Source organism: Nesoenas mayeri (genome assembly GCF_963082525.1).
Source record: "Nesoenas mayeri genome assembly, chromosome: 6".
Taxonomy (NCBI): domain Eukaryota; kingdom Metazoa; phylum Chordata; class Aves; order Columbiformes; family Columbidae; genus Nesoenas; species Nesoenas mayeri.
Genome location: NC_137545.1, coordinates 13,491,973 through 13,516,290, shown reverse-complemented (window position 1 = coordinate 13,516,290; position 24,318 = coordinate 13,491,973). Strand labels below are relative to the sequence as shown.

The 24,318-nt window shown below is 39.5% G+C and overlaps 1 protein-coding gene across 7 annotated transcripts in view; it reads right to left on the bottom strand.

The window, feature by feature from the left end:
- The window catches only part of KANSL1L (KAT8 regulatory NSL complex subunit 1 like), a 66,462-nt gene that overhangs the window by 15,281 nt on the left and 26,863 nt on the right, over nt 1-24,318 (bottom strand). For 6 of the 7 annotated variants that reach the window (XM_080346570.1, XM_080346573.1, XM_080346569.1 and 3 more), the window contains exons 4-9: nt 23,658-23,855; nt 20,782-20,897; nt 16,211-16,412; nt 6,519-6,681; nt 2,518-2,616; nt 1,959-2,096 (exon numbers count right to left, since the gene is read on the bottom strand). In XM_080346570.1, coding sequence (XP_080202696.1) covers nt 1,959-2,096; nt 2,518-2,616; nt 6,519-6,681; nt 16,211-16,412; nt 20,782-20,897; nt 23,658-23,855 — 916 coding nt within the window. The remainder of the gene's footprint in view (nt 1-1,958; nt 2,097-2,517; nt 2,617-6,518; nt 6,682-16,210; nt 16,413-20,781; nt 20,898-23,657; nt 23,856-24,318) is intronic. The other variant, XM_080346575.1, reaches the window with a different exon arrangement.

Genomic DNA, 24,318 nt, shown 5'->3' with positions numbered 1-24,318 from the left:
ATAAAATTACTTTCTAGATGTTCATGTGGTTCACTGCTCCAGGCAAATTGTAATTCTTGTTTACTCATTCAGTCCCAGTGTAAGCAGCATTTAGGGGGATACAGAATTTAACCACTTGTGTTCTGCTTTCCTTCTATCTTAATTTCCAGTAAGAAAACTCAGATTTAATAAATCATCTAATAAACAGAATCAGTGTATTCCATCATGGAAAAAGAGGTAAGGCTGATCCTAATGATTGTATTGCACAGGCTGGGTCAAGGACATGAACTCTCATCTACAAGGCAGCTCTGCAACTCCCTGGCACACAGCTTTTATTTTTGGCCTTGTTCATCAGGCTGACCTTCCCCATGGATAATTTCTCCTAGACAGAGCCCAAATTAGGAATAAATATGTAGTACTACACCATAGCACTAATAAGCTAGAACTGCTGCTGCTACTCACGAATACGCCACATAGCAGTTTTCTGGCATTGGGAAACGACGATCCTCCTGATAAAAGATTGCTTTTTTTCTTCTATTAGCTCAAAGAACTAAATACTATTGGCAGAAGACAACTTGTAACTTCTAAAGGTTTGTAGTAACGAGTTTTCTCTCTTTCTAGTGCTCCCAAGTGAGTCTAATTGTTGACCTCAGTGTGCGTAACTCTATGCTTAGGGAAACAACCTGGTTGCAAGAAACAGTGTCAGCATCTGCCTTTTGGGGAGCAGCGACCAGCTGGGGGAGCGGGTGGCATGGAAAAAGCATCGCTGGAGAGAGGGGACAGGGCACAGCCCCCCGAAACGGGCACAGGGCTCGAGAGGAGGGCTGGCGTGCACGAGGGAATGATGCGGACAAGAACAGCTTCCTGTAAATCAGAGACCAAAACTGCCTTTTACTGTCCTGTAACTTTCTAATCGATAGATGGTTTTGGTTTGCGGTTGTGGCTTTTTTTTGGTTATGGGTTGGCTGCCTGTTGTTTTTCTTCTTTTTTTTTAATAGATCATAATTTTTTGTTAAATCCTGTCTGCAGTAATTCTCATATCTCCACCTCTATTGCAATGTTACACTAGCAGTTTTACCTGGGTATGCAACAGAAGTCTATTTTTTCTGTGATGTTAACACATCATTTATATCTTTTAATTCTTTTTTTAGGAGAAATTTTTAAATTAACATAGTTTGTCCTCTTAACTCAGTGATGTATCTTCTTCAATTGTCTTGTGAGGAATTTTGCCAAAAGTTTTCCAGAAGTTCACATAAATGAATTTGTAACAGAATCTGTTAGGTTTCACATTCTAATAGCCTGGAAAGGTAAGATGCTATTTATCTTTACAATGGTATGCTGAATTTTTTGTCCCTAAATGACCACATTATTCTGCAGAACTTTCAGGGCACTTTCTATTAATTTACCACGTAAAGTAGAGATTCAGTGGCTCAAAATACAAAGATAACAATGGTGAAAACATGAATTATAAGCACTGACTACCCACAAGTCCTCATAACAGTCTGGAGGGAAACCAGACCACAGTATATGACAAATGAAACATAGCTGACCACAGATGCCAGAAATAGTAAATGTTTGGTTGGGCACATGATTTGACAGATAACTTTGTTATTCAGTCTGTTTCGCTGACTACTATAAAAAACCTCTTCATATTAAGAATAATGACACCCAGTAGTAGAAAAACACAGTCGGACTGCTGAGCAGTCTCCTTTAAGAGTATTCCAAAAATAAAATACAGAAGCTTGTCTCTTTTTGTAATATACTCAAGAAGAAAGAGAAGGATTGCTGTGCTTTAAAATAGCAGATTATTTTCATGACATCCCAAGTTCCATTTTTCACTCCTGTAAAGTTTCATAACTGTATCTTTTTTGGAGACAACTTAAAATTAATTCTCAAAGCCCAGTGATAATGAATTCATTTATACAGTACATATTTTAAAAGAAGTAGTGCCGACTTTAGCAATGCCATTTTTCTCTTACCTACTGCTGTCTCACTCAGATGTCTTTTCTTTCTTCCTTCTGACAGCTGGTCTGATGTTCCGGACACTGACTGAGATTTGGAACTAGATAAACAGCCACTGCTCCATTGCTTGACAGAAACATTATGTTGATTATAGTCTACAATACAAAATGTATGTATCAAGCTGAAAACTTATTTTCCATTGGTGTAATTTACAGGCAATCTTAACTGCTGAGCTATTTATAATGGAACAAAAAAACCCAGACTTCTGATAGGAATCCAAAAACCACTCAGTACTGCAGTGAGGCACTTGTGTCTGCAGAGAATCCATGGTCCAAACTGCCCCCACTTGTATTAGTGCCCTCCTTGGCTCTGATGGGATCATTTCAGTGCAACAAAGGAGAATGTGACACTGTGGTCTGGGAAGAGATTCCTCTTCCACCTAAAGCCTTAGCCAGTTACCTTCTCTGATAACCTGCTTTGTGCTAAGTTCATAAATTGAATCTCTTCAGGGCAGAACGTACTGGCAAATAAATGAAAAACAGTCTTGCAAATATTAAAATGTTTTGCTTCACATACCATTGTCTGGAGATACTCCCAAAGATGACGTATCAACAGGTTCTCCTTTGATGTCATCCTTCCTTAATAATGTTTCAAAGTATAGGTGAAGAGGAATATCTAATAAAAAGAGAAGTTCAAATGGAAACTGTATCAAAAAGATGGCAACCTATGAGCATCATCAGCAAAGGTCTAGGAATTGATTTCACAACACTATGTGAAATCTATGAGTGATATTGCTGTCCTGAGTCCTTCAGCTCATGAAGAACATCAGTGCTCAGTAACTCCTGCAAGGATCGATCTCTTGTCTATACGGCAGCAGTGCCTTCACATGGTCAAAGTGAAGACAATACAGGAAAGCATGTCCTGAAACTGGTGAGACCAGAGGAAAACTCAGTGACAATACCCAAAAAAACCCAGCCAGACATTTCAAAGAAGTGATTTTTGCATGAGTAAAAAAGAAAGAAAAGAAAATTTGAGGCAAGGTAATTATTGTACGAGTGTCATCCACTATATGCAAAGACCTATAGTCTTTCCTACCAGTTATCTGATAATCTCCAGTAATTGCCTGGAGGTAAGAACTCAAGGTACTTGTATTTCTATTAATGGGAAGTGAGAGTTATGCCACGGTAAAAACAAATCCATTTTTAGCTGTGACGCTGCACTGCCGTATCGTGCTCACCAAGGCAGGACTCAAGCCTAAGGAACACTCCTGAACAAATCCCAGTGCAGCCACACACGCTTAGTAGATGAACAGCATTATTTTTTTTGGTGTTCAAAACTGAAGTAAGAAAGAGCAACACTGTCTTACTATGGAATAATCCATGTGCATACCTGCAACTACTCCAGAATTATTCTTCATGAAATGAAATTCTGGAGGGTAACAGGTGAGAATAAGACTGGGGTCTTCCTGTCTTGACCAACTGCTGCACAAAACCTGGCACAGCACAGAGCACACCGAGCACTTTTCTTGTAACCTGAAAAGGCTTCGGTTCGGCCTTTTGGGTACAAGTAATTAATGCTTTTGGGAGTTGTTACTGCTGGGAGTCTAGAGGTAATTTCAAGGTACATTCCTTCTTTCTCTCTCTGGGAAAGGCTACAGCAAGACAATGCAATTAATTTCCTGAGGGAGTTCTAACCTAGAATTAGTCTGCAAAACATCTCAAGTGGTAAGGGATTTACCCACTGTTGCAAGGCAGGAAGGCTTAAGAAAAAGAGGTCTCTATCTGAAAAGCCTTTTCGGAAACCAAATTACATGAAAAAAGAGAAATTAAAGAGAAAGAAATATGTCAACGTAAGAAGCACACTAGACAACCGTCACATTCAGAATGAGAAGAGGACCGAGGGGATGGCCAAAGGGTGGGCATTCAACTACTTTTATTTACACCCAATGTGAGCTTCGTGTGCCTTCAGGACTTGCCAGGACAGAAACTTTCAAGATATTTTGCTAACTAAAAAGAACAATTTATTGCAATTTGATTTGGATCTAGTTAGCTATTTTGTCACAAGACTAAAGGTGACCTGTAAAAGGTTTTTTCCTCTGAGGTTTTTGCTGTGTTTCCTATTCTACTTCTGAATAAAACATAAAGAAGGTCTGAAAGGTTAATTATCACAACATTTAAGTAAAGAAATAAAACATTTCTCCCCTCTTTTTTGTGGTTCTTTATTTTGTTTGTTTGTTTTTTCCCCTGGGGAATCACCTGGATGTCTCAGAATTTTTTTTATTATATGCTTCTCTATCTTAATCAAAAGAGCAGGAGTGTTTGTTCATCCACAAGATAGGTGCAGAAATACCAGAAATGCAAACTTCTTAGATACAAAAGGTGCAGAAATACCAGAAATGCAAACTTCTTAGATACAAACTACAATTTTCCAGTTATTGGGGTGCAAGTTTCAAAAGGTGCGTTTATGTTCGAGGTATGCTGCAATCACTGACATATTTTTGTTCAAGACCCTTAGTAATCTGGAAGCTCTAAAGGCAAGACCTGGAACCATAAGGACAATTATGCTTCCGGAAGTGAGTATAAAAGTAAGCCAGTCCCACTACAATATATTTACTCGTTTGTCTGCAAGTTATGATTCTCTTTTGAAAGTAAAAACCAAGACAGTAACTACTTTAAAAGTAAAAAACAAGGTACAAGAGAGAGTATCTGAATCTTGAACTTGAATTCCCCTCCTGGCACATCGAAAAAAATCAAACTCCCAGAGTTTTAAAATTAATCAAATACCAGTAATATTTTTTAACACACAGAGGAAATTAAAACAAAACCCTTTTCTTTTACTCTGCTGACAAACATTTGTAATTCAGAAGAGACTGATAAAAGATACAGGCATACCACAAGCAGTATTTTAAGAGAAGTTATCCCTCTGGAAAGGGATAACTAAGAAAACTGCAAAGAAAACATGAAACTGAATCAGGCTACCTGACCAAGTTGGAAAATTTCTAGCATGCATTTATTCATAATAATTATTTCATACGGAAGAAAATGACAGACTAGCAGCGTTCACGAGGAGGCAGAGACAGCAAAATACACACAGCACAGAGCAGACCATGACTTTAGCCTCCCTCAAAACCAAAGGCTGTATCTGAGCAGGAGATAGTAGGTCTAGCACTTTTTTTTCCCATCTCAACTATTATTAGCAAGGCTAAAGCTCCTTGAAAAGAGAACAAGTATGCCTCAAAAGAAAGATGTTCTTCTTATCAGAATGAAGCTGGCAAAGTGACCAACAGTAGCCACAATGCAATCCAAAGCCTTTCAGTTTTTTTCATGATGACTGACCTCTTTTTTTTTGAGAAAATAAGATGTCAATATTCTTGTGAAACTTCCTAGTCTCCCTTAAGAGTCAGGTAGGAATGCACACAAGGGGCACAGCCTTATATGACCATCCTTGAACAGGCTTCTAACCCCCTGGCTCCTGCCCAGCTGGGCTGTCAGGGTGACAGGGTAAGTGATGGAGAGTGTGTGTCAAGAACGAAGATTTAAGACAGGTTTTTCTCTCCTCTCCACACAGTCCTGTTGACTGCAAAGTTTGCTGCTGCACTCTTGGAATGAGTGTTCCATTTCCCCTGTCTACTCCTCAAAATCATCTCCTGTTTACCCCACGCATGAGATGTAAACCCTTATAAACCTGCAAGAGCTCAGACCTCCTCAGGATTCCATGTCCACACTTGGGTCTTCTCTTCCAGCCTATGACAAGTTGTCCAAACCCAAGACTTACTTTGATTCCTGACTTCCTAATACCAGGCTGAAGCATCTACACTGTCATTCTAGGCTTGATTAAAGACTCAGTTCAATGGAAGTCCCAGCCTCACATTCAGGATTGTTTTGTGGCAAAGATCCCCTCAGAACGGCAGAATTCCTGTATGGGTCAGCAACTACCTGGAAACAGGTTTTTCCTAAAATTAAAAATAAATCTAAAAGTATGAATCCCTTGTGTTGCTAAGTGCATTAAATACGCTATTTTGAAGCCCCAAATGCTGTCAAGTTGCACCTGCACTAGTTTCAGGGCTAATAAGAGTCACAAACAACATCATCTGTATTATTGTTCAAAAAGATGAAAGAATCAGATGACAGAAACCATAAACTTCAAAGATCACGAGAAAGGCTGACTATCACAAAAACAATGAGAAACATAAATAAAGTTTTTTGGCCCTAGTCCAAAGGGCCTGCACTGAAAGTTCCTCATGAAAAGAACATAACCAAGGTATTGTAGTGTTTTGGCAAAAGCACCATCTAAAGGACAAGCAGACACACTATAAAACATGCAGAAAACACCTTTTCCCTGACCAGTGTTTCTTGGTTGTAATCACATTACTGGTACAGGAAAACTAGACAGTGTCTTTTTCAAACGTCAGGATGAGGTTAAGATTTTCATTTAGTCTGAACTCATGTATTTTGCCACTGTGAGGTTTTCTGTAAGAGAACTAAGTTCTAAAAATCCCTCAAAATAGAAGTTACTCCATAAACTCTGCAGCTCTCACAAGCACAACCTGTTAGAGGCACAGCCTTTGAGTTACTTACCTGAGGGGAATGATAAGACTGGATGGAAGGAAGAGTCCAGCTCTTGCACATAATCTAGTATTTGAGATTCCATGCTGTACTCACTACTGTTCAATGTGGAGGCTGGCATCATACATGGTAACCGAGTTTTATACGGGAAGGAGGCATCTCTAGATGGCAAAGTCTGCAAGGATACACAGAAACAAAGTTTAACGTCTCCTTTCCTCGCTTCCTTCGTATTAGACCAGAAGGCAAAGAGTGACACTCTTCAATATGGGAATGAGAAAAATATTCTTACGAACTTCACGTAGTCCAAATACAACTTATCTTCACTTGTCATGGACTATAGTGCACAACACAAAGAACACAAAAACCCCTTCAATTAGGGCGAGGAAACAGTTGTCCAAGTTTCCAGAGAAAATGTAACTGTTTCCAATCATTATTCTGATATATCCTATGACAAATAAACGCCCCTTAAAATTCCAATCCAGCACAACAGGCATGATATAGATGCACAGACAAAACTAACACCAGACTAAATTACAGGGGTCTCCTCCGTTTATACCCTTAGTCTTACTAAGATTCTTAGTATCAATATCTCTAGACAGTTTGAGCTCGTGTATTTTGATGCAAGACACAAAATTAAACATTTTGAGTATACCATGTACTTACATGAAGCAAGATGGGAAGTCCTTACCTTATTATAATTTAAGTATCAGATAAACAACACAAACAGAAGAAGATAGATAGCAATAAACATGGAGGGAGACGCACTGAGGATTAATAGGTAGTAAGAGGAAATACTAGAAAGAGGAGAGCTGCTTGAGGAGACCCTGATGTGGTGTGATGTTGTCTCTAATTTTTTTTCCCACGGGAAATCATCAACAGTCCAAAATCCACCTTTATCTCCATCGACAGGTGTATGCACAAGTACTTCCAACTTAATTTGGAAAGAATTCCTTTCTAGCCCACGACTCCTTCAAATCAATGCTCTGTTATTTTCCTGTGACAGGCATATGGGACTCTTCATCTGTTAAACTTTAAACATCCATGCAGTGTTGGCAGAACTGGGACCTGTGTTTGGAAACACTGGAGGAATAAATGCTAAAGCAAATTTAATGTTTCCCATTATATGGACCATTAAACTAAAGCTTAAAGAGCTTTTCAGTAGTTGTTCTACCTTTGATGCAATAAGGGCTTGCTTTCCAAAAATGCACAACAGCATGTTTCCCCTTGATACTCGTCTTTTAGAAATGAACTGGTTTCCTGATTCTGTACTATTTAAGCTGCTATTGCACCCTCTGCAATACATAATCTACATTACAATAAATAATTGCCTCATTCTTTAAAAAGAAATCCCCAAACACTAATCAGTAAACTTACCTAGAAAATATATATAAAACACCAACACATACTGACATCCAGTCCCTTAGTCCTATGTTGTTTTTTCTTGCTTTAATTCACTTTAGTCCCAAACACATTTAGATTACAGCTTAAAGCTCAGCTTGCCCAAAACCATGCATACATGGCCACATAAACTCCACAGTCTCAATCTATTTTGAAACAGTATTAAAATCCAATTGCCAACATTAGTAAATGCAAAATTCTTTTCCTCATCTTGCCAGTGGTGGGAGTTACAAAATCTTATGCCATAATTAAATATTTCATTAAGTCAGTTCATAATTCAAAAGAGAATAAAGATTTATATACAAGCAAGAGTATTTTTGTTTAAATGCCTCTGAAGTTACCAGAAAAAACCTAAAAAATCTGGCAGTGGCTGTGTTCCTAGCTACTGGATCTGGTTTAAATTTCTGATGGAGTAGTTTTCCACTGGAAAATGCTGAATTAGTGAAATCATGATGTTTGTCAGGAATGTCGATTTAATCAACTCTTGATGAAAAAATTTCTGAAGCGCTTCATTCTGGAATGAAAGCGTGTTGCTCAAAGAAAGTGCTTCAACCTTACTGGAACAAAACTGAAGAGCTGTTTATTGGAAAACTAAGCTCTCTCCCCTTCCAATTCAGTATAGAACACAGTCTACAACTCAACAGGCTTTTACAGCAGATAATTATTGATTTGGTAAGACAACAACAGCAAAAAATCCACCAAAGCTCAAGTGAAAAACACCCCACAAATATATCCATTCAGCTGCAGTAATGACAAGTGGTTTCACGAAAACCGCGGTGTCCAGCTTGTAGAAAAGCAGCCTCTACAGCAAAGCCTGACTACAATGCCAGCCCTTCAGAAAGCAATAGAGATTACTAAACTCTTATCAATTTTTCCCCTGATATACTATACCTTGTATATCTCCTGAAACATTCTTCTTTATGACTGAAATACAAAACCTCATGCTTCCTGAGCTTAAGGAGATAGGACGAATAACATTACATTAAACTGATTCTACTAAGGAAAAGAAAATATGCTGTATTTAAGAGGAAATCAGAAGTGTGCAAGCTTTAAATCTTCAACTAAAACAGCAGTTCTGTTTCAAACTTCATTAGAAATGGTGTCACCAACAGAATCTAGCTGTCTGGAGAATTATGAATTTTAATCTCTTGGATTCTTTTTTCCTTAGTACTGTTTTACTGGGTCGCAGAAAGCCTAGTGAGAAATTTATTGTGATATTCAAAACAATTCTCGCACTTGTGATAAGCTGAGGCATTAGACAAAGCACGACTGGCTCCTGCCTCTGTTCTGGAGGGGTCAGAAGGCTGAACAGCACCGCCCTTCTGCAGAGAAAAAGTCTGAGGCTATGAAGTGTGCCAGAATTGAAAAGAAAAATGTTTTGTGCTCCCAGTTAAAAGTTCTGAAGTGAATACTCTCTTCATGGTTTCAGCTACTGATCACTAAAACTCCTACCATTTTTGGAAACATGCCTAAGTTCAACAGTACAGAGAGTCACAGTTCAATTACACCAATGTGTATGAATCCAGCAAGTTAATTAAGGTAGCTCAAATACACTCTGCTGAATACCTGTCATGTTTGCCTCTGATTACTCTTTAAAAGCCCAAAAAAGGCAATGAGAAAGCATTTATTCTCCCTATAGACACATGCACTCAGAACTTTCCAGCAACATCAAAGACGAGATATCTCTCTCAATACTAAAAGCTGTTCTTCAGTAAATGAGTAGCCAACTGCATTGCAGAGAATTAACTGTGGGATCCAAAAGAACGTCTGCGTGGGTGGCTGATGCCTCCTCTTTGAGCATCAAACACACTGCTAACTTTTAATCTTCCAGAAGCGCTACGGACAGCACAAACCAAGAGAGCAGCACATTACCTGCTTGCTTCTGTGCCCTAGTGTCTGCATGAAACGGCAGCCTGCCTTTCCATGGCCTCCCTTCTCCTGCAGGTTTTTCATCAGTGTCATAAAGGTAGCAGTAGCTTCTACTTTTCTCAGAGACCACCCACCTCTCATAAGTTTACATGGAGTTTGGTTTCTTTAATCCTGTTATAAGCCAATGGGAGATGGACTTTCACCTGCTCTGTGGGAAATGCATGCTGTCCTCAACATCCTGAAACAAAGACCTTTTGTTCAACTAGCAAATCAATTGAAAAATCAAGGTTAGTGCTTAATCTTTAACCAGTTAAACCAAAAGAAGTAAAGGCATGCTAACCCACAGGGATATCTTTTTAAAAATGCCATGTAGAATTTAAGATCTCATCAGGAGAACACTACAGAAATGTCATACTAAGCTAGCTAAAGGTGCACTGGACTGCAGAAAGCACACTTCAGGTTTTTCATTCTGGAAAAGAAGAATTCAGGTGCTGACTGGTTTGCCATAAACCTCACAAAGAAAGGATTCAGTTCCACTGGCAGTGTCACCACAATGCGAAGCTGAAAGTGCTCTCCCTTCCTTTCTCCCCAGTAGACAACAGTGTTGTCACACACTCAGAATAGCTGAATGCATAGGAATACTACTTTACTTTCCCCATCCAGGTTTTCCTTATTTGTAACTATTAGAAGGCTTTCTTTTTTAACTTCCAGTGTTAAAATAGTAATTTTATCAACTATTATTTTCACTTACAAGCTGGGTCAACCATACCCAAGGGATTCTCCTCCCCAGAGCACAAGCCTGCCATACCCACAGAGAGGACGACAACCAGTACACTCCTTTCAGTGCAACTGTGGGGGAATAAGTCCTTCGCTGTGCAAAACGCAAACCTCTAGCTGGCTACTGAATAATATTCTTGATAGTTGCTGCTGTAGACAGTGTTGTTTCTTTAAATTTATGGACTGAGAGAGCTAGAGAAAGCAGTAATTTATAACAGCAACTATTAATTCACCTGTATCTCCTTAACCACAAATACACCACAACATGGGATAATATGGTAGAGGAAAAAGGATTGTATTCTAGCAAGCAGGTGCTAAGATATTTGTCCCCAGACAAACATATCACCAGGCAGAAAACAGGGTACAACTTCCACACTATATGCAATATCATGATGAAGCACCTTGTCTGCACACACCCCATCTCCTTGTCCCTTTTTTTCCTTTCCTGCTAGCTACAGACCACTTGCAGATAGCAGACATTTAGCAAGTACGGTAAAGGCTCTGCCTCTTGGGTATAATACAAATTACAAAATTATATATACATACCTACATGTATGTACACACTTCCTTCGCTAAAAACTGAAAATTGACAAGATTTGGTGAAAGCTCCATATGTATTTAGCAAGTGGCATCTACAAAAAGTACCACTGGCCCGAAGGACACGCTGGGAAAGCAGCAGGATTCAAAAATCACCAAACTGGTATAAGAACTAGATTAAAATGAGAAACTGAAACCCTAGAATTTAAATACGTTTTTCCTGTCTGTTTCGGAGCCTTCTGGAGAAGCAGCTGCTTTTTTAAAAAAAAAACAAAACCAAAAAGACCACTAAACGAAAGCAGATATTCTTATGCTCTCACTTAACCCCTGTTTGAGACTGAAGAGAAAAAATGTGGCAATACGCAACTGCAAGAACTGGCAACATGATACCAATGGCTTGCTTGTGGTATCTAAAACATAAGCTTTTGCACCTCAGTTCCCAGCTTCCGGACTTGTTGGCACCTTTGCAAATTTGAATACAAATTTTCTCCATTTGCCTCAGTCAATACAACCATCTCTTCCTCCAGCAGGTGGAGATACAAATAGAATGAGAATTTTCCGATTAAAAAACCCTGCTATGCTCCACAGCCCTGCAAAGAAATGGATAGGACTGAAATTGACAGTACTGAGATCTCACTGCTTCATTGCCCCTGAACTTTATTTATAGCTGTATAAAGTTTTAACAGATTAAAATACTATCTAGTCTGAAGGACATCTCTTGGCGAAGCATGACTTGACAAAAAAAGATTGAAATTGATGTCATCATTTAGGACGTTAAATGCAAAAGTAACAAAAGGTACTGGTAAAACAAATTCCTTGTTACTTAAAAAAACCTTCAACAAGACACACAGATAAAATCCTGGAAGTTAACTAAGCAAAGACACCTCTGAGATTATGTGACTCGTAACAACACTTGTCTGCTTTTAAACGAACTTAACAGAACTTTTTGATATCGCACCCATAATTCTGTTCCTTCAAGTTTACACAAAAAATAGCCCGAGACTGAGATAATCTAGGTCCTCACTACAGGAAAAACCTCTGTAGATGCACTCAGGCATTAGGTTTTGGAGAATCCGGGTGCAGGGGAAGCACTTACAAATGCAACAACGACCAGAAAATTATTTAATTGGAGTTCTTGTCTGAAAGTCCTGAGACAGATCTGCTACTTACAGACCTTCCTGGTGGTTTTAATGTTTTGATACTCTTTGCCTTCTTTCTCAGTGTTAAAACTACACCATGTGCATTTTACAGGAGACAACGACCCAGAGGTCGTTTGACTTGCCAGCTGTAACAACGCAAAGGAGCGGCAGGATCCAGCATTTGGAATGGAGCACCCTCAGACTCCCAACCCCTTTCTACCAGACCACGCCTGCAGTTTACTTCTTTGTGCTGTCCTGCATACGAGTTTTAATATCCATTCAAAAATCACACTGAAGAAATACACCACTGCAATCATATCCGAAGCACAGACTGCAATCCTGGGGTTTATTGTCCATGTGGATTATTCTGAGTGGCCTGTGCACTGACTCACAAGCAAGAAACAGCCTGAGCTCTTACCAAGCTATTTAGATAATGAAAGGAGAAAGATACAAAACAGATTTCAGGGCCAAAAGATGACTCACAGATCATCTGTGGTACTTAGTCATCCTGAATTAGGGGACAAGCAGATTTGGCCCCACAGGATGTTTCAAGTTCCTGAGGATACTGGACAGTGACAGACAAACCAAACACCCAGCGTCCTGTTTGATTTCTCCCCACCGCAGTGTAACTACCTTGTAGAGCTGGCAGGTCTTCTAGAGTTTCATAGAGTTCTGTGTTTTCTTTTAGATACTACTCTGCGTAAGAATTATTTAAATACCGGAGCAGGGGAAGGTGGAGTTCTCTTCAGAGAAGAAAAACAGCAAAGCAGAATGCAAAACAGGGCAACTCTCAACAGGCACTGGGAGGCTACTAGGTCACTAGATACTCAAACTTTTGACAGCATCGTAAATGTATGTGGCATGAGAGTTGATAAGAGAAAAAATGTGGCTGTCTTCCCAGTGACCTTATGAACTGACAGATGGGATAGCAGTTCACAGTTTCATACTTTGCTTTTCCTAACAGGGATGTTGGGGGGGTAAAGGGGAAGGATGAGCTTCTCAAAAGCATCTGAGGAGATGTGAAGGACAAAACTCTGAGTGCAATCCCTTGCACCAAGGGTGTAACCAGTGATCCCCCAAAAAAACAGATTCCTCAAAGTTATCCCAGCATTTCTTAATCTCCTACACATGAGAAGTTTACGTTTTGCTGTGATTCTCTGGGCAGAATTCTTTAGTCATGGTCTGCTCAGACTTGCAGAGCAGCACTGCCCAGCAGCACTGCCAGGTGCTTGCTCACCGGCTGTTTGAACCTGGCACCGTGCGGAGCTGGCGCAGGAGCTGCAATGTCCAGAAGATTTAATCTTCTCCTCAGACTTTGGCAAGCTGATTTCTATTAACTCCACATCTGCTGCAGGGAGGTGGCAGCAAGTCTTCCCTAGCTCCAGCTTGCTCTCAGGCCAGTGACCTTAAAGAAACAGGGCCCTCACAGACCATGGTGCCGGGGGCTATATAAATATGTAAAATCTGAAGAAATATGGGAGAAGCACTTGCTCGAGATGGCACACTAATATTACATTAAAAATCCAACTGTCTTCCATGCTGCTAAGAAGTGACTCCGTTTTCTATGAAAGGCCAGAGGAAATTTACTGGATTACTATTGGGAGTATAAATGCATTTTCAAAGAAAATTAAGTATCAGCCCCTGAGGCCCTTCCCCATTTTGCATCCTTACCCTTAGACATCTGCCTAATGCAGCAGTCAGCCTGGGCTGATAGCCTGTGTTCTTCCATTACAAGCTGAGCAATCTCATCAACAGCTGGTTAACCAAGTGTAGCCATCTTAGGCCTAAGAAAGTGACAGGGCCTGTCAGGATAAGGTTTCTTGAATGAAACAATACATTGATGATGGCTCTTAACTCAAAGACTTGATACCCATTTAGGTTTGATTGTCAGAATGTGCTGGAAACGTCCAGTCCAATTTTATCACTTACTTCCCCAGCAGGATCCCTGATACACTGTTTTTAACTAACACTGTAAGAGGCTTTGTTCACTGCTTTACCTTAATTTTGAAAACTTTAATTGAGTTTGGCACTTCCACGAAGCCTGAAGCTGACAGCTTGATTGCTGCCACCACCCCTCATTTTCTCCAGGACCACAAGCAGAATTATCTGCAGCACATGACACAGCTCTTGACATAGCCTCTTGGTTAACTTCCCCATGGAGAGGACAATAAAAGGCAGAATCTGAACATGGGGTTTTGAGCCAAGAGCTGAGGTAAACATAAACAGCATTCTCCACAGGGGTTTACACCACACAGTCTTTGGGACAGCTCTGCACTTTCGGTACAGAGACACTGGAGCTCAGCTTGTATATGGTAACCCAGCACTAAAAATGTCAAGAGCACGGAGCAGACACACAGTTGCACCATCTACAGTATTTGAAGCCTCAACTAGTAACTTAAAAATGCACTTTTTGATAACAGCCTACAATCAAAGATAAACTACAGATTTATCTTTTTAGTCTACAGCTCAAGGTAAGCTGTTGAGCATGCAAAGCAGCTCACCTCTGTGCCTGGTTGAAGATAAAAACATCAACTCTGCTTTGTACTCCTGCTGCTGGGCTGGAGAAATGAACTTTCTGTTCACAAGCTCCTACTGTTACTCTCTGAACTGCACTAACTCTGGCCCAATTTTCAAAAGACAGAGACATAGCAACCTTAGAAATAGGAGATACTTGAGCCTGGAAGACACAGGCTCCCAGAAGAGCCTGTTATTTAGAAGCTGCATCTGGAGTGGAAGGGAAAGTCCTGGAATCTCTTGCTGAGGAGCAATCTCCACAGCTGCCAGAAGCACTTGTGGCACTGGAGGCAACAGTTGGGGAAATGAGTCCTCCAGCCTCTTTATCAGGACATGGATTGGATTGAATGGGAAACAAGGAAGCCCAAGTCAGGAAGAGTCTCCTTGGTGAATACAAGATGAAAAGCCTAAGTGCCCAAAGCTCCCAAACTCTAATCTTCCATCTCCAATCCCCCACCATCAACCTTCTAGGCAGGCTGCCAAATCTGTAAGTCCCACTGCTGGGAAGTCAAGCTCATATGAAGCCAGACAGCTTTTTAATAAAATATCTTGCTAAAACTAGGATACTTGTGCAATTTTGCAGAGGATGCTGAATCAGCACACAGACACGGAACATACTTGCAGGGGAAATTTCTCCCCAGATCACTGGTACACTTAGTAAACCCTGGACAGTTAGCTGAGGAGAGAGGGAGATTTCTCACAACTCAACATGCTTTCAAAAGGCAAAGTAAAATCAAGAAACTGGAAACACCTGGAATTAACACTGCTGTAAATAATGAATTTACACCATCTCTGCTCCCAAATTAAGACTGTTGCTTTAAGCACCATAGCTAAACTCATCATATATTTTTATCAACAATATACTATTAATATCAAACATGAACAGATATGCCTTGTCCTGCACAACGTGTGTGTTTTTTCCCATTTTAAAATATTAATTTCTTTGTAATGCAGAAAATTTTAAGAGTTTCAAAGCATTCATAAACTTTCATGAAAAAGGCAATAAAACTAATCAGGAACAGCAAAAACGGAAACAAGATTAAGATATTGCATTTTAATTTCCTTTAAAATAATGTGTCACCAGCTGTGTAAACTTTCTTGTAGCTAAAACAAATATTCTGAAAACAAGCAGGCAGCTGATTTACACTATAGCATGTTTCCTCAGCAGTTCAGCCTCCCAAGGAAGCCCTTGAGTTGTCTCTTTGTACAAAGGCTTTAAAGATAGCCATACAATAAACTGATTTGATAAGCAAGATTCTGAGTGATCTTTAATTTTTATGTTCAACTCATTAACTCTGAGCTCCTGCTGACACAGCGAGTACTCCTGCCACATACACTATATGCTCCCTGAACATAACAAATAACCAGCACAGCATGCACTATTCTTCTGACATACCAGACAAGACACATGCAGACTCTCGCAGCTGGGCTCTTTGGTTTTGTCTCCTGAAGAAAGAGGCGAGGGCCTACCTGCTGATTCCCGAAACAGGCTCCGTGCATTTTGTAGAGTTTCCTCTTCTGGAAGCTCAGAAGCGGCCTTGTTCGGGCAGATGTGCTCACATTAGCCACGGAGAGAGATCTTAGCCTTGTCCTGTCTCTTCTTCTTTTCTTGATGTGCTGATGATCAAGCAACCAGCTGCTCGAAGAAGATACCTCTCTGTTGTCTGAAGCTCTGCAATTTCATGATTAATGGGGGGAGGAAATACAAAAAGTTAATTATTCTCCACGTGCACAGGCCAAGATTTCATACACTGATTAGCATTAGTTATCTAATTCCACAACCATTTTACAAACACTAAAATATTTCAGCATACTGTTTCAGGAAACCACGTATGCGCTTTGTTTACCCGTTGATTAATTCTATGTTAGAAAGAAGTTTATATTCTTGTTTACCTTTCTGCTCACAGAAACAAATATCAAAATAAAGTTAAGCCCTTAAGCATATAGAGGTATTTGGTTATTCCAAATTCAAGAATTCTCTTTCTAACACTTCTAACACCTATGAGTTTTAATTTACAATTAATATTTCCATACAAACTTATATTCCACTCAACACAGCAGTCATGTTAACATATAAGGAGACAGAGTCCTGCCCTAATACTTTTGAGATTTTCTAGTTTCACCCAAGAACTGAAAACTTAAATAAAGCTTTACAAACCAGTGTCAATTCAGTGCAGGCGATGCAACTCACTGTGAAGCATCTGTATCAAAATTAGGAACTCTGTACACTTAGTTTAACCAACACAGAGCCATTAAACTTCACTTCCAGGGAAATGCCAATAGAGCCTAAGCCCAAGCTTGGGGAGGAGGGAAAGCCTAGCCTGTTTATCTGTCTACAAGACCTAGAAGTTGGTTAGATTCAGATGACTTGGGAGAATGCAAGCTCAGTTCCAGTCTGGATCACTCTCACCTATCTACAGCCTGTCTGCCCATCAGAAGAGGGAACCCTACAAGGTAAGAATTCAAAACACCCTCCCATTTGGGTGGGAATGACTCAATGGGAAGGATGCTCTTCACTTTTATAGGTATCCTGAATTTATTTTGTTGCTGTAGCAACATCTACCTGCAAAGTTGGAGGCTTCCTGCAAAAAGCACCGAAGTATGCACTGATTTTTACAATATTAAAGACCTTGACTGCAACCGAGCTGCCTGAGAAGTGCAAGTACACAAGATATTTTGGTCTTGGTTCATAACAGGTCATGTATCTGCACAAATGATTATCTTATGAACTTCATCTGGCAAGTCACAGTCTTATTAGTAAAGTTATAACACACAATAAAATAAGAAAATTAATTTATTACAAGGCCATTTATCAATCTTTTTTGATCAGCACTATTCTTCTAACAGTACACTTTTATTAAATAGAAGGGCTTGTTACGAAGGTGTGATTAAACACCATCCCATGCTGTGCTGGTGTGGTAATAAGGTTTATGGGTTTAAACTGGAGCTGTCCTTCTGACACGTCAGAACAAGCCCAATAAGCAACACAGACTCAATGAAAGTAATGTGCTAATTAAGAGAGGGATGGTACAAAGTATTTAAAAGAACATACTAGCGAGCACCCAGAAAAAGCCCCAAATACTGAAGCATGAGATTAATACTAACCCCATTTTTAAGGGCTGAGAAAGAAATACAGTGTTTAAAATCCATGCAAAACATTTCTTCAATACTTTCTCTGAATTCTCAAAAATATTTTCTCTGTAATTATCTGCCTTGAAGTCAGATGGTACCAAGCCCAACTACTAGACTTCCACAGACCTCCCTCTTATTAATACACAAGACAACCTGGACAAGTAAATTAGAACAAAGAGCTCTTCGGTCTGGCTTCTCAGCTTCTGCAATTCCTGCCCTTGTTCTGAGGTCTGCCGACGTCTCTGATAATCTCTTTTCAGCCTCTGCCAGCTGCTCCAGGTACTCTCCTGTGCCTTGCGGTAACACACAGCTCTGTTTTCAGATGAAGCAGAGACCTCGGCTCTGCGTGTTGGAGTTCCACTACACAGTACTATGGTATTCCTGTCACTTGCATAAACAGGCTTCCCAGTCAAGGTCAGAGTTACCCGTTTGTTTTGATGTTTGCGCGTTTTTCAAAATGTGACTCTACAGAAGAGTGGAGAGGAACCATCACCAGATGTAAAATCAATGAATTTGCTGAAACACTCCTTTCAAAGCTCACAGGTTGGCCTTTCTTGCTCTGCAGCCAAGCTGAAGAGCAAAGACATGTGCCCAGCAAGCCAGACAGGCACGATTTGTACTGAAGTAACGAGCTGTTTCATTCCTCTGTCCTGGTACAAGAGCGGTTATCACTAGATTAGGTAAATGCTTCTATGAACATTTACCTTCATCCAATGCACCTGGCTAATCTTGGCATCTAGATTCAATTCAGAAAAGCAAAGCTACACAGAAAAACAAGTCATTAATGAAATTAAACCTTGACAAATGGCAACTTAAGGTTATCCACGTTTAATCAAGCAGGAACTCTACACAGGAATAGCCAAAATAACCAACCATACTGCAGCCCCATGGCTACCAATCTCAAAGCATCTCATGCTTAAACCTACTTTAAACATGGACCTTTCACATCAAGAGCCTACAACTGATTTCAAGAGTTCACTTCAGTAAAAATTGCTATCATCTCTTTTTTTTCCTCTACAAAACCAAAAACCACCATTTGATTTTGATTTCTACTTTCTCAAGTATTTAATACAGTCTGAACTCTAGAAAGAGCTAGAGGAGAAGCAGCCAAGAAATGAAGACAACTGTAGTATGCAACTGTCTCAATTAATTGCATACAAAACTATTAAAACAACAAAATACCACAAAAAACTGAAACACATTCGAAAACCCAAGATGTAGGAGGCAGTGAATTTCCTTTCAGGATTCTCATGACGACCACTCTACATCGTTCTCAATCACTGTCTGGATGAACAATATGTATTTGCAGATTTCAAAACACTTCATAAAAAGCTAAAAATTAAAATTAACTATTTTAACTGATTTTTAAGATGACATCTAGAAAGCTCTTAAGTCTCTTGGATTCCCTTCCAACACCTAACTCACCAGCTCTAATTTATAGCTACAGCACTGAGAGAATCTTCCAAGTCTTCCCATTCTTCTTTGGAGGTTTATAGGTCATGAGTAGAAAACAACCAGCCTTACAGAGAATGCTCCATGTGCAAGCAACTAGGTTGCTTATAAAATGAAAAGAAGACTGATTTTGGACAGTGTCTGATAAATCAGAAGTGGCTCAATCCTATACACTCGTAAAAACATTTTTAAAAGCAGAAGCCCTTCCTCATCTATTTCGTGAAAAAGGCACGGATTCAAGACAGCCTCCTAACACTTTAAATTACTCTCTTCTTTCATGTACTCATCTCTATTAGCAACTCCTATTTCAGGCCTATTTTTGTTCAAAAACTCAGAGGAATCTTCTGATTTTCACCTAGATTATTTGTAAACCACTGATACGTCAGGATCCTGAGCGCTGCGTCACAGGACCCCTCCATCCTGACGTTTAGGGCACAGTCACGCCATTGGTTGGGAACAGACGGCAGCTAAAGGAGCTGCCCGTCCGAGCTGCTTGGTATAATCTCTTTGTGGGAGGCTACAGCCCCTGCGGCAGAGCTGCTGGGCAGCCGGCTCTTCTCGGAGCCAGGGAATTACGCTCTGCTGCAGACGCGGCCGTAAACCCCCCCAGCTCTAGAGGGGAGTATTTGCTTCATCCGTCTGATCTTAATTAAGACCTATGAATAACAGTAAACACTTCATCTTCAAAAATCACGCTAGCAGTGTATCAGGGGAAATATTCTACATAGCTAGGTCTTTTATGAGACAGGGTTGTAGTCAATTACCTTAATGCTGTTTTAAGACTAATACTGATTAAAGCCTGTACTGTATTTTAAAATCTTCGAAGAAAAGATGGAATTACTAAGAAATAAAGAGTAGTACCAAGAAACATTTTTCTACTATATTAATTTTGAGCTGCTACAGTCATCCTGGAAGGTATCCATCCAGAACAAATGACCAAATTGGAAAAAATATTATCTCCAAATTCCTGAAAAAGTAGCTCGCAAAGATAAATTTAGCCTTGTATTGAAGACTGACGTGCTTAAAATTAATGAAGCTACAACAAAAAACTAACACTGACCCATGCTGAGGCACAGGTGATGCTGCTTATGTATTCTATTAATCTAGTAAATTCTAGTTCATCACTTTTCCAGAAACACAAGTTGCAATCATGATGACAAAATCCTTCACGTCTGAAATAATCAGCAGTAGTGTGCTATCTACTTGTACCCTTTCACTAATTCGCAGATATATTCATCTTCCCTGTACTTAAATGTCAGTCACTGCATAATTTTTTGATGCCTTTAAGAACAAAGCTCTACTACTTTCAACCTTACAAGCAAGACCTGACTTCTCTTGAAGCTTGCAGAAAGCAGCTCACTTTTCCTGATTTACTAGTGTAATGATTATCAGTTACATCTACGTATCTTTATCAAAAGTTGTTTAAAAAAACCACAATGCTATATATTGTCACCTACCTGAAGGAGATGCCATTGAGCAGCTGTTTGTGCCTCCAGGTCTTGGATGAAAGAGATGAAGAAGCTGGAGGCAGTGGAGCAATTAGGCTGCTGATGATTTCACTCAGTTGCGCACTCTGGAAAAAAATTACAAATATAAAAGGTAGTGAGAGTTTTATCCAGACTCAACAGCTCGAAGTTCCTGTTTCCTGCTTAGGATTCCAGTTGTATGCATCATGGAACAATCAAATCTATTTTCTTCTCATGAATAATCAAGAGTGGCATGTTTTTTTCTTTCACAATGATTATGTTCCACTATACAAAACCAACGAACAAACAAAACAAAAAAAAACCCCCACAACAACCTATCAAAAAAACCCAACAAAAAATGAACACAACCCTGAACAACCAACCGAGGACACCGTTTACACATTTGAATAAGCAGTACACAAAACACATTAGTGATCTTGGTTTTTTAACCGGATGTTTTCAAAAAGGCCAAAGAAAGCAGAACACTTTACAGCTGATGTTACAACAGCTGCAGCCCAGAGCTAACTGGCCATTCAACAGGGGAAAAAAAACAAGTTTGCTGTCTACTCATTGTACATTTTGTTCACTCAAAGTATTTTTCCTGTTTAAAGAATCCTCTTCATTGCACACTGTAGTTTGACAAAGGTGTCTTTATAGAAGTGTAGCTACAGGAGGATTATTGTAACTACAGACAGAATGGCTAAAAACTTCTGGTAGCCTCAAAAATAGCAACAAGAAGACCCCACCCAGCAAAACCCAGACTTCCAGAACTGCCCCAAACCAAACGCAGCTGATTTGTTAAGGCTAAGAATTACTCCTTATGAAGCAATGAATTGTGGACTGACTCCAGATAACATTTCACAATGATTTTTTTGTTTTAAATGTCAAACCTTAAAGGCTATTCTAACAATAAATGTAGCTTTCTTAGAGGAAACTGTGTGCTGCACACTAAACAGAAATTAAATGTATGTGAAACAGCATACTTCATTTTTTTAAAAACTTCTACATTATTTTGTAGGATTTTCATTCAGAACTAAGACTGGTTAAAACAAGAATCGCTAAAGGTTACCCAGTCAATTTTGTTTACATTTTGAAGCACTACCATTTTTGCAGAAAGAGGCAGAAAAAATTATTTTCCATTTTATTACAACTCACACCTTTTCTGCTCATGTTTAAGTGATGCAGTCGGGTAAAAATTTCATGTCAGAATAAAATATTTAGGGATGGATATTAAAGCACAGAAAAAACAAGTCAACTACAAAAGGTCTGGACAAAGCAAACGAGATGCCAGTAAAATATTTAGCAGATTGATTTCAAAATCTCAACAGAATTCAATCTGTAAGGAGCAAAGTCTCTACTAAACATGAAAGCACCAACACAACAGCAGACTTCCAAAACACAGGGAAAAACATATATGTTTTAAAAAATGTTGCATAGCTGTAAAAAAGACTTGGAAAATTATTAATAAAAATTGCCAGGCTGTCACTTTGTATTCTTTCTAAATTTATTTCTCTTTAACAAACAAATAGTTCAACATAAGACTAAAGAATTCTGTGGGAATATCTGTGGACGTACGTCAGCCTACAGCATCGCTGCTCCTGGCACTGAACAAGATGACACTCAAACTTTCAGAGTTAATGTTGATTTACAGAGCTGATGGTCAAAAAGCAAATCAAACCTCAAAGCTTTTGGTGCTGTAAAGGGAAGAAATCTGATGTAATCTGTGAGATGCCTTAAATCAAGGACACCTTCATTTCCAAGTCATTTTCAGATCAACCAAGTCTTGGACTTCTGTTTGTAGCTACTTAGGGACCAGAAAACACACTCCATTACTATAATTGTCAAATGTCTTACTGAAAAGTATGTTTAATTCTGTGAGTAATCACTTAAAGAGAGGACATCTCCCCACAGTCTAAAAATGCTCTTTGGTTTACCTTGTACAACTGACAGCACCGTGCATATAAATTTCCTGTTTCATTGCTTCCTCATCCCTGTCTGTTGTGGATAAGATCTATCAAGCAGGGGAAGCATTTTAAGAACAGGAAAGTATGACTATCAAATAAGAAAAATTGGCACAGAGATTCAGAAACAGGCATTAGATACCTAAAGCTACTTTTACCCCATTTTAAAAAGTGCATGTGATGAAGAATTTATGTCAAGCAGTGGAGCAACATCTCAATGCACCATCCTGCCCTTGTCAAGTTTGCTTTGCACTAGCTGCATAGATTTATCTTGAAAACAAATTTCCTGTATGTCTTTCAGCAATGCGATTCTACCACATTCTTTATGTACTCCCTAGCAAAAGAAAACTCTGCTGAAGTCTGTATCGTATTTCCTGGAATTAACCTTGGAAATGACCGTTTTGAACACCACGAAACAAAACTGCGCTCAAAGCTACGCCTACGCTGTGCCTATTGAGTACCTGGAATTCCTCAACTCCGAACTGGAGTCCTCTGAAAAGGCAGACCAGCAATCATATTCTGTTGGGGCTTTTTTTATTTTGAAGCACGACATACCTCCATGTTCAGCTGTACTCTTTCATCTCACATGAGTTATTTCCTGAAACCATCTGTGGCAACTCTCCATTGAGCCTAACCATAAAGGAGAGGCAGGTTTGCCGATAGCTATTAGAGGTGGTTACGTGGCCGCTTTGAAGGAAACACAGCGGTAATGCAGACGTGTCAGAAATAAAAGGTTAATTTGTAAACCTGGTGTACAATGTAGTTATTTAAGTCCTTCAATCATCAGTGTCCACGCTCGGGACTGCAAAATGTCTTCCTTTTTGGAAGTCACCACCATGGAACCTGCCCTATTGCTGAAGTAAGTTATTTGGTTCCACTGACCGTTGAATTCTTATTTTACTTTACCTGTTTTTCTATGTTTCGTAAAAGCAGGGTAGGGCTGCTGGGTGACATTTCAAAGTCATGCTCCGGCAAAGAATCCTGTCTCTCAATGGCAGCTTGCGAATTCCCTGTGGCGTTTAATAAAGCTTCTTGGTCTGTCAATTGTATTTGCTTCTTCAAAATGTCTTTTGGAAATGGGAATTCTTCTAAGATCACCATCCCCTAGACAACAGCAATTGAACACAGTTGGTTGACAATGGATAAACCCTCCTAAATCATTTTTAAGGGGCAGTTGAACCTGGCACATCCCCCTTAAATCCTCCCAGCAACTCTTTGGAGCACTCAGACTACATTTAAAATACACTTAACAGCTAAAATATAGAAATAGTAGGTATTTTCGTTAATGAAAAGCTGCACCATTTGTGCTACTCCTTCTAACAGCGATCACTCTAGTGCTATACCAACACTGAAACATCTGTGCCAAAATTCAAATCAGAAATTCATACTTATTAGAGCAACTATACGAACGTTTGCCTGCTAATTTAAGAAGAGGTTTTTCTGTAAAAAACAATCACCTTTTATCTGAAGTTGGTTATAGGCTTTGCAGCCAGTTAATTTTGCAGAGGCAGTTTAAAGTGGTTTATTTTTCTTACCCCTATCCAAGTTCTAAGCAAAACATCAAGGT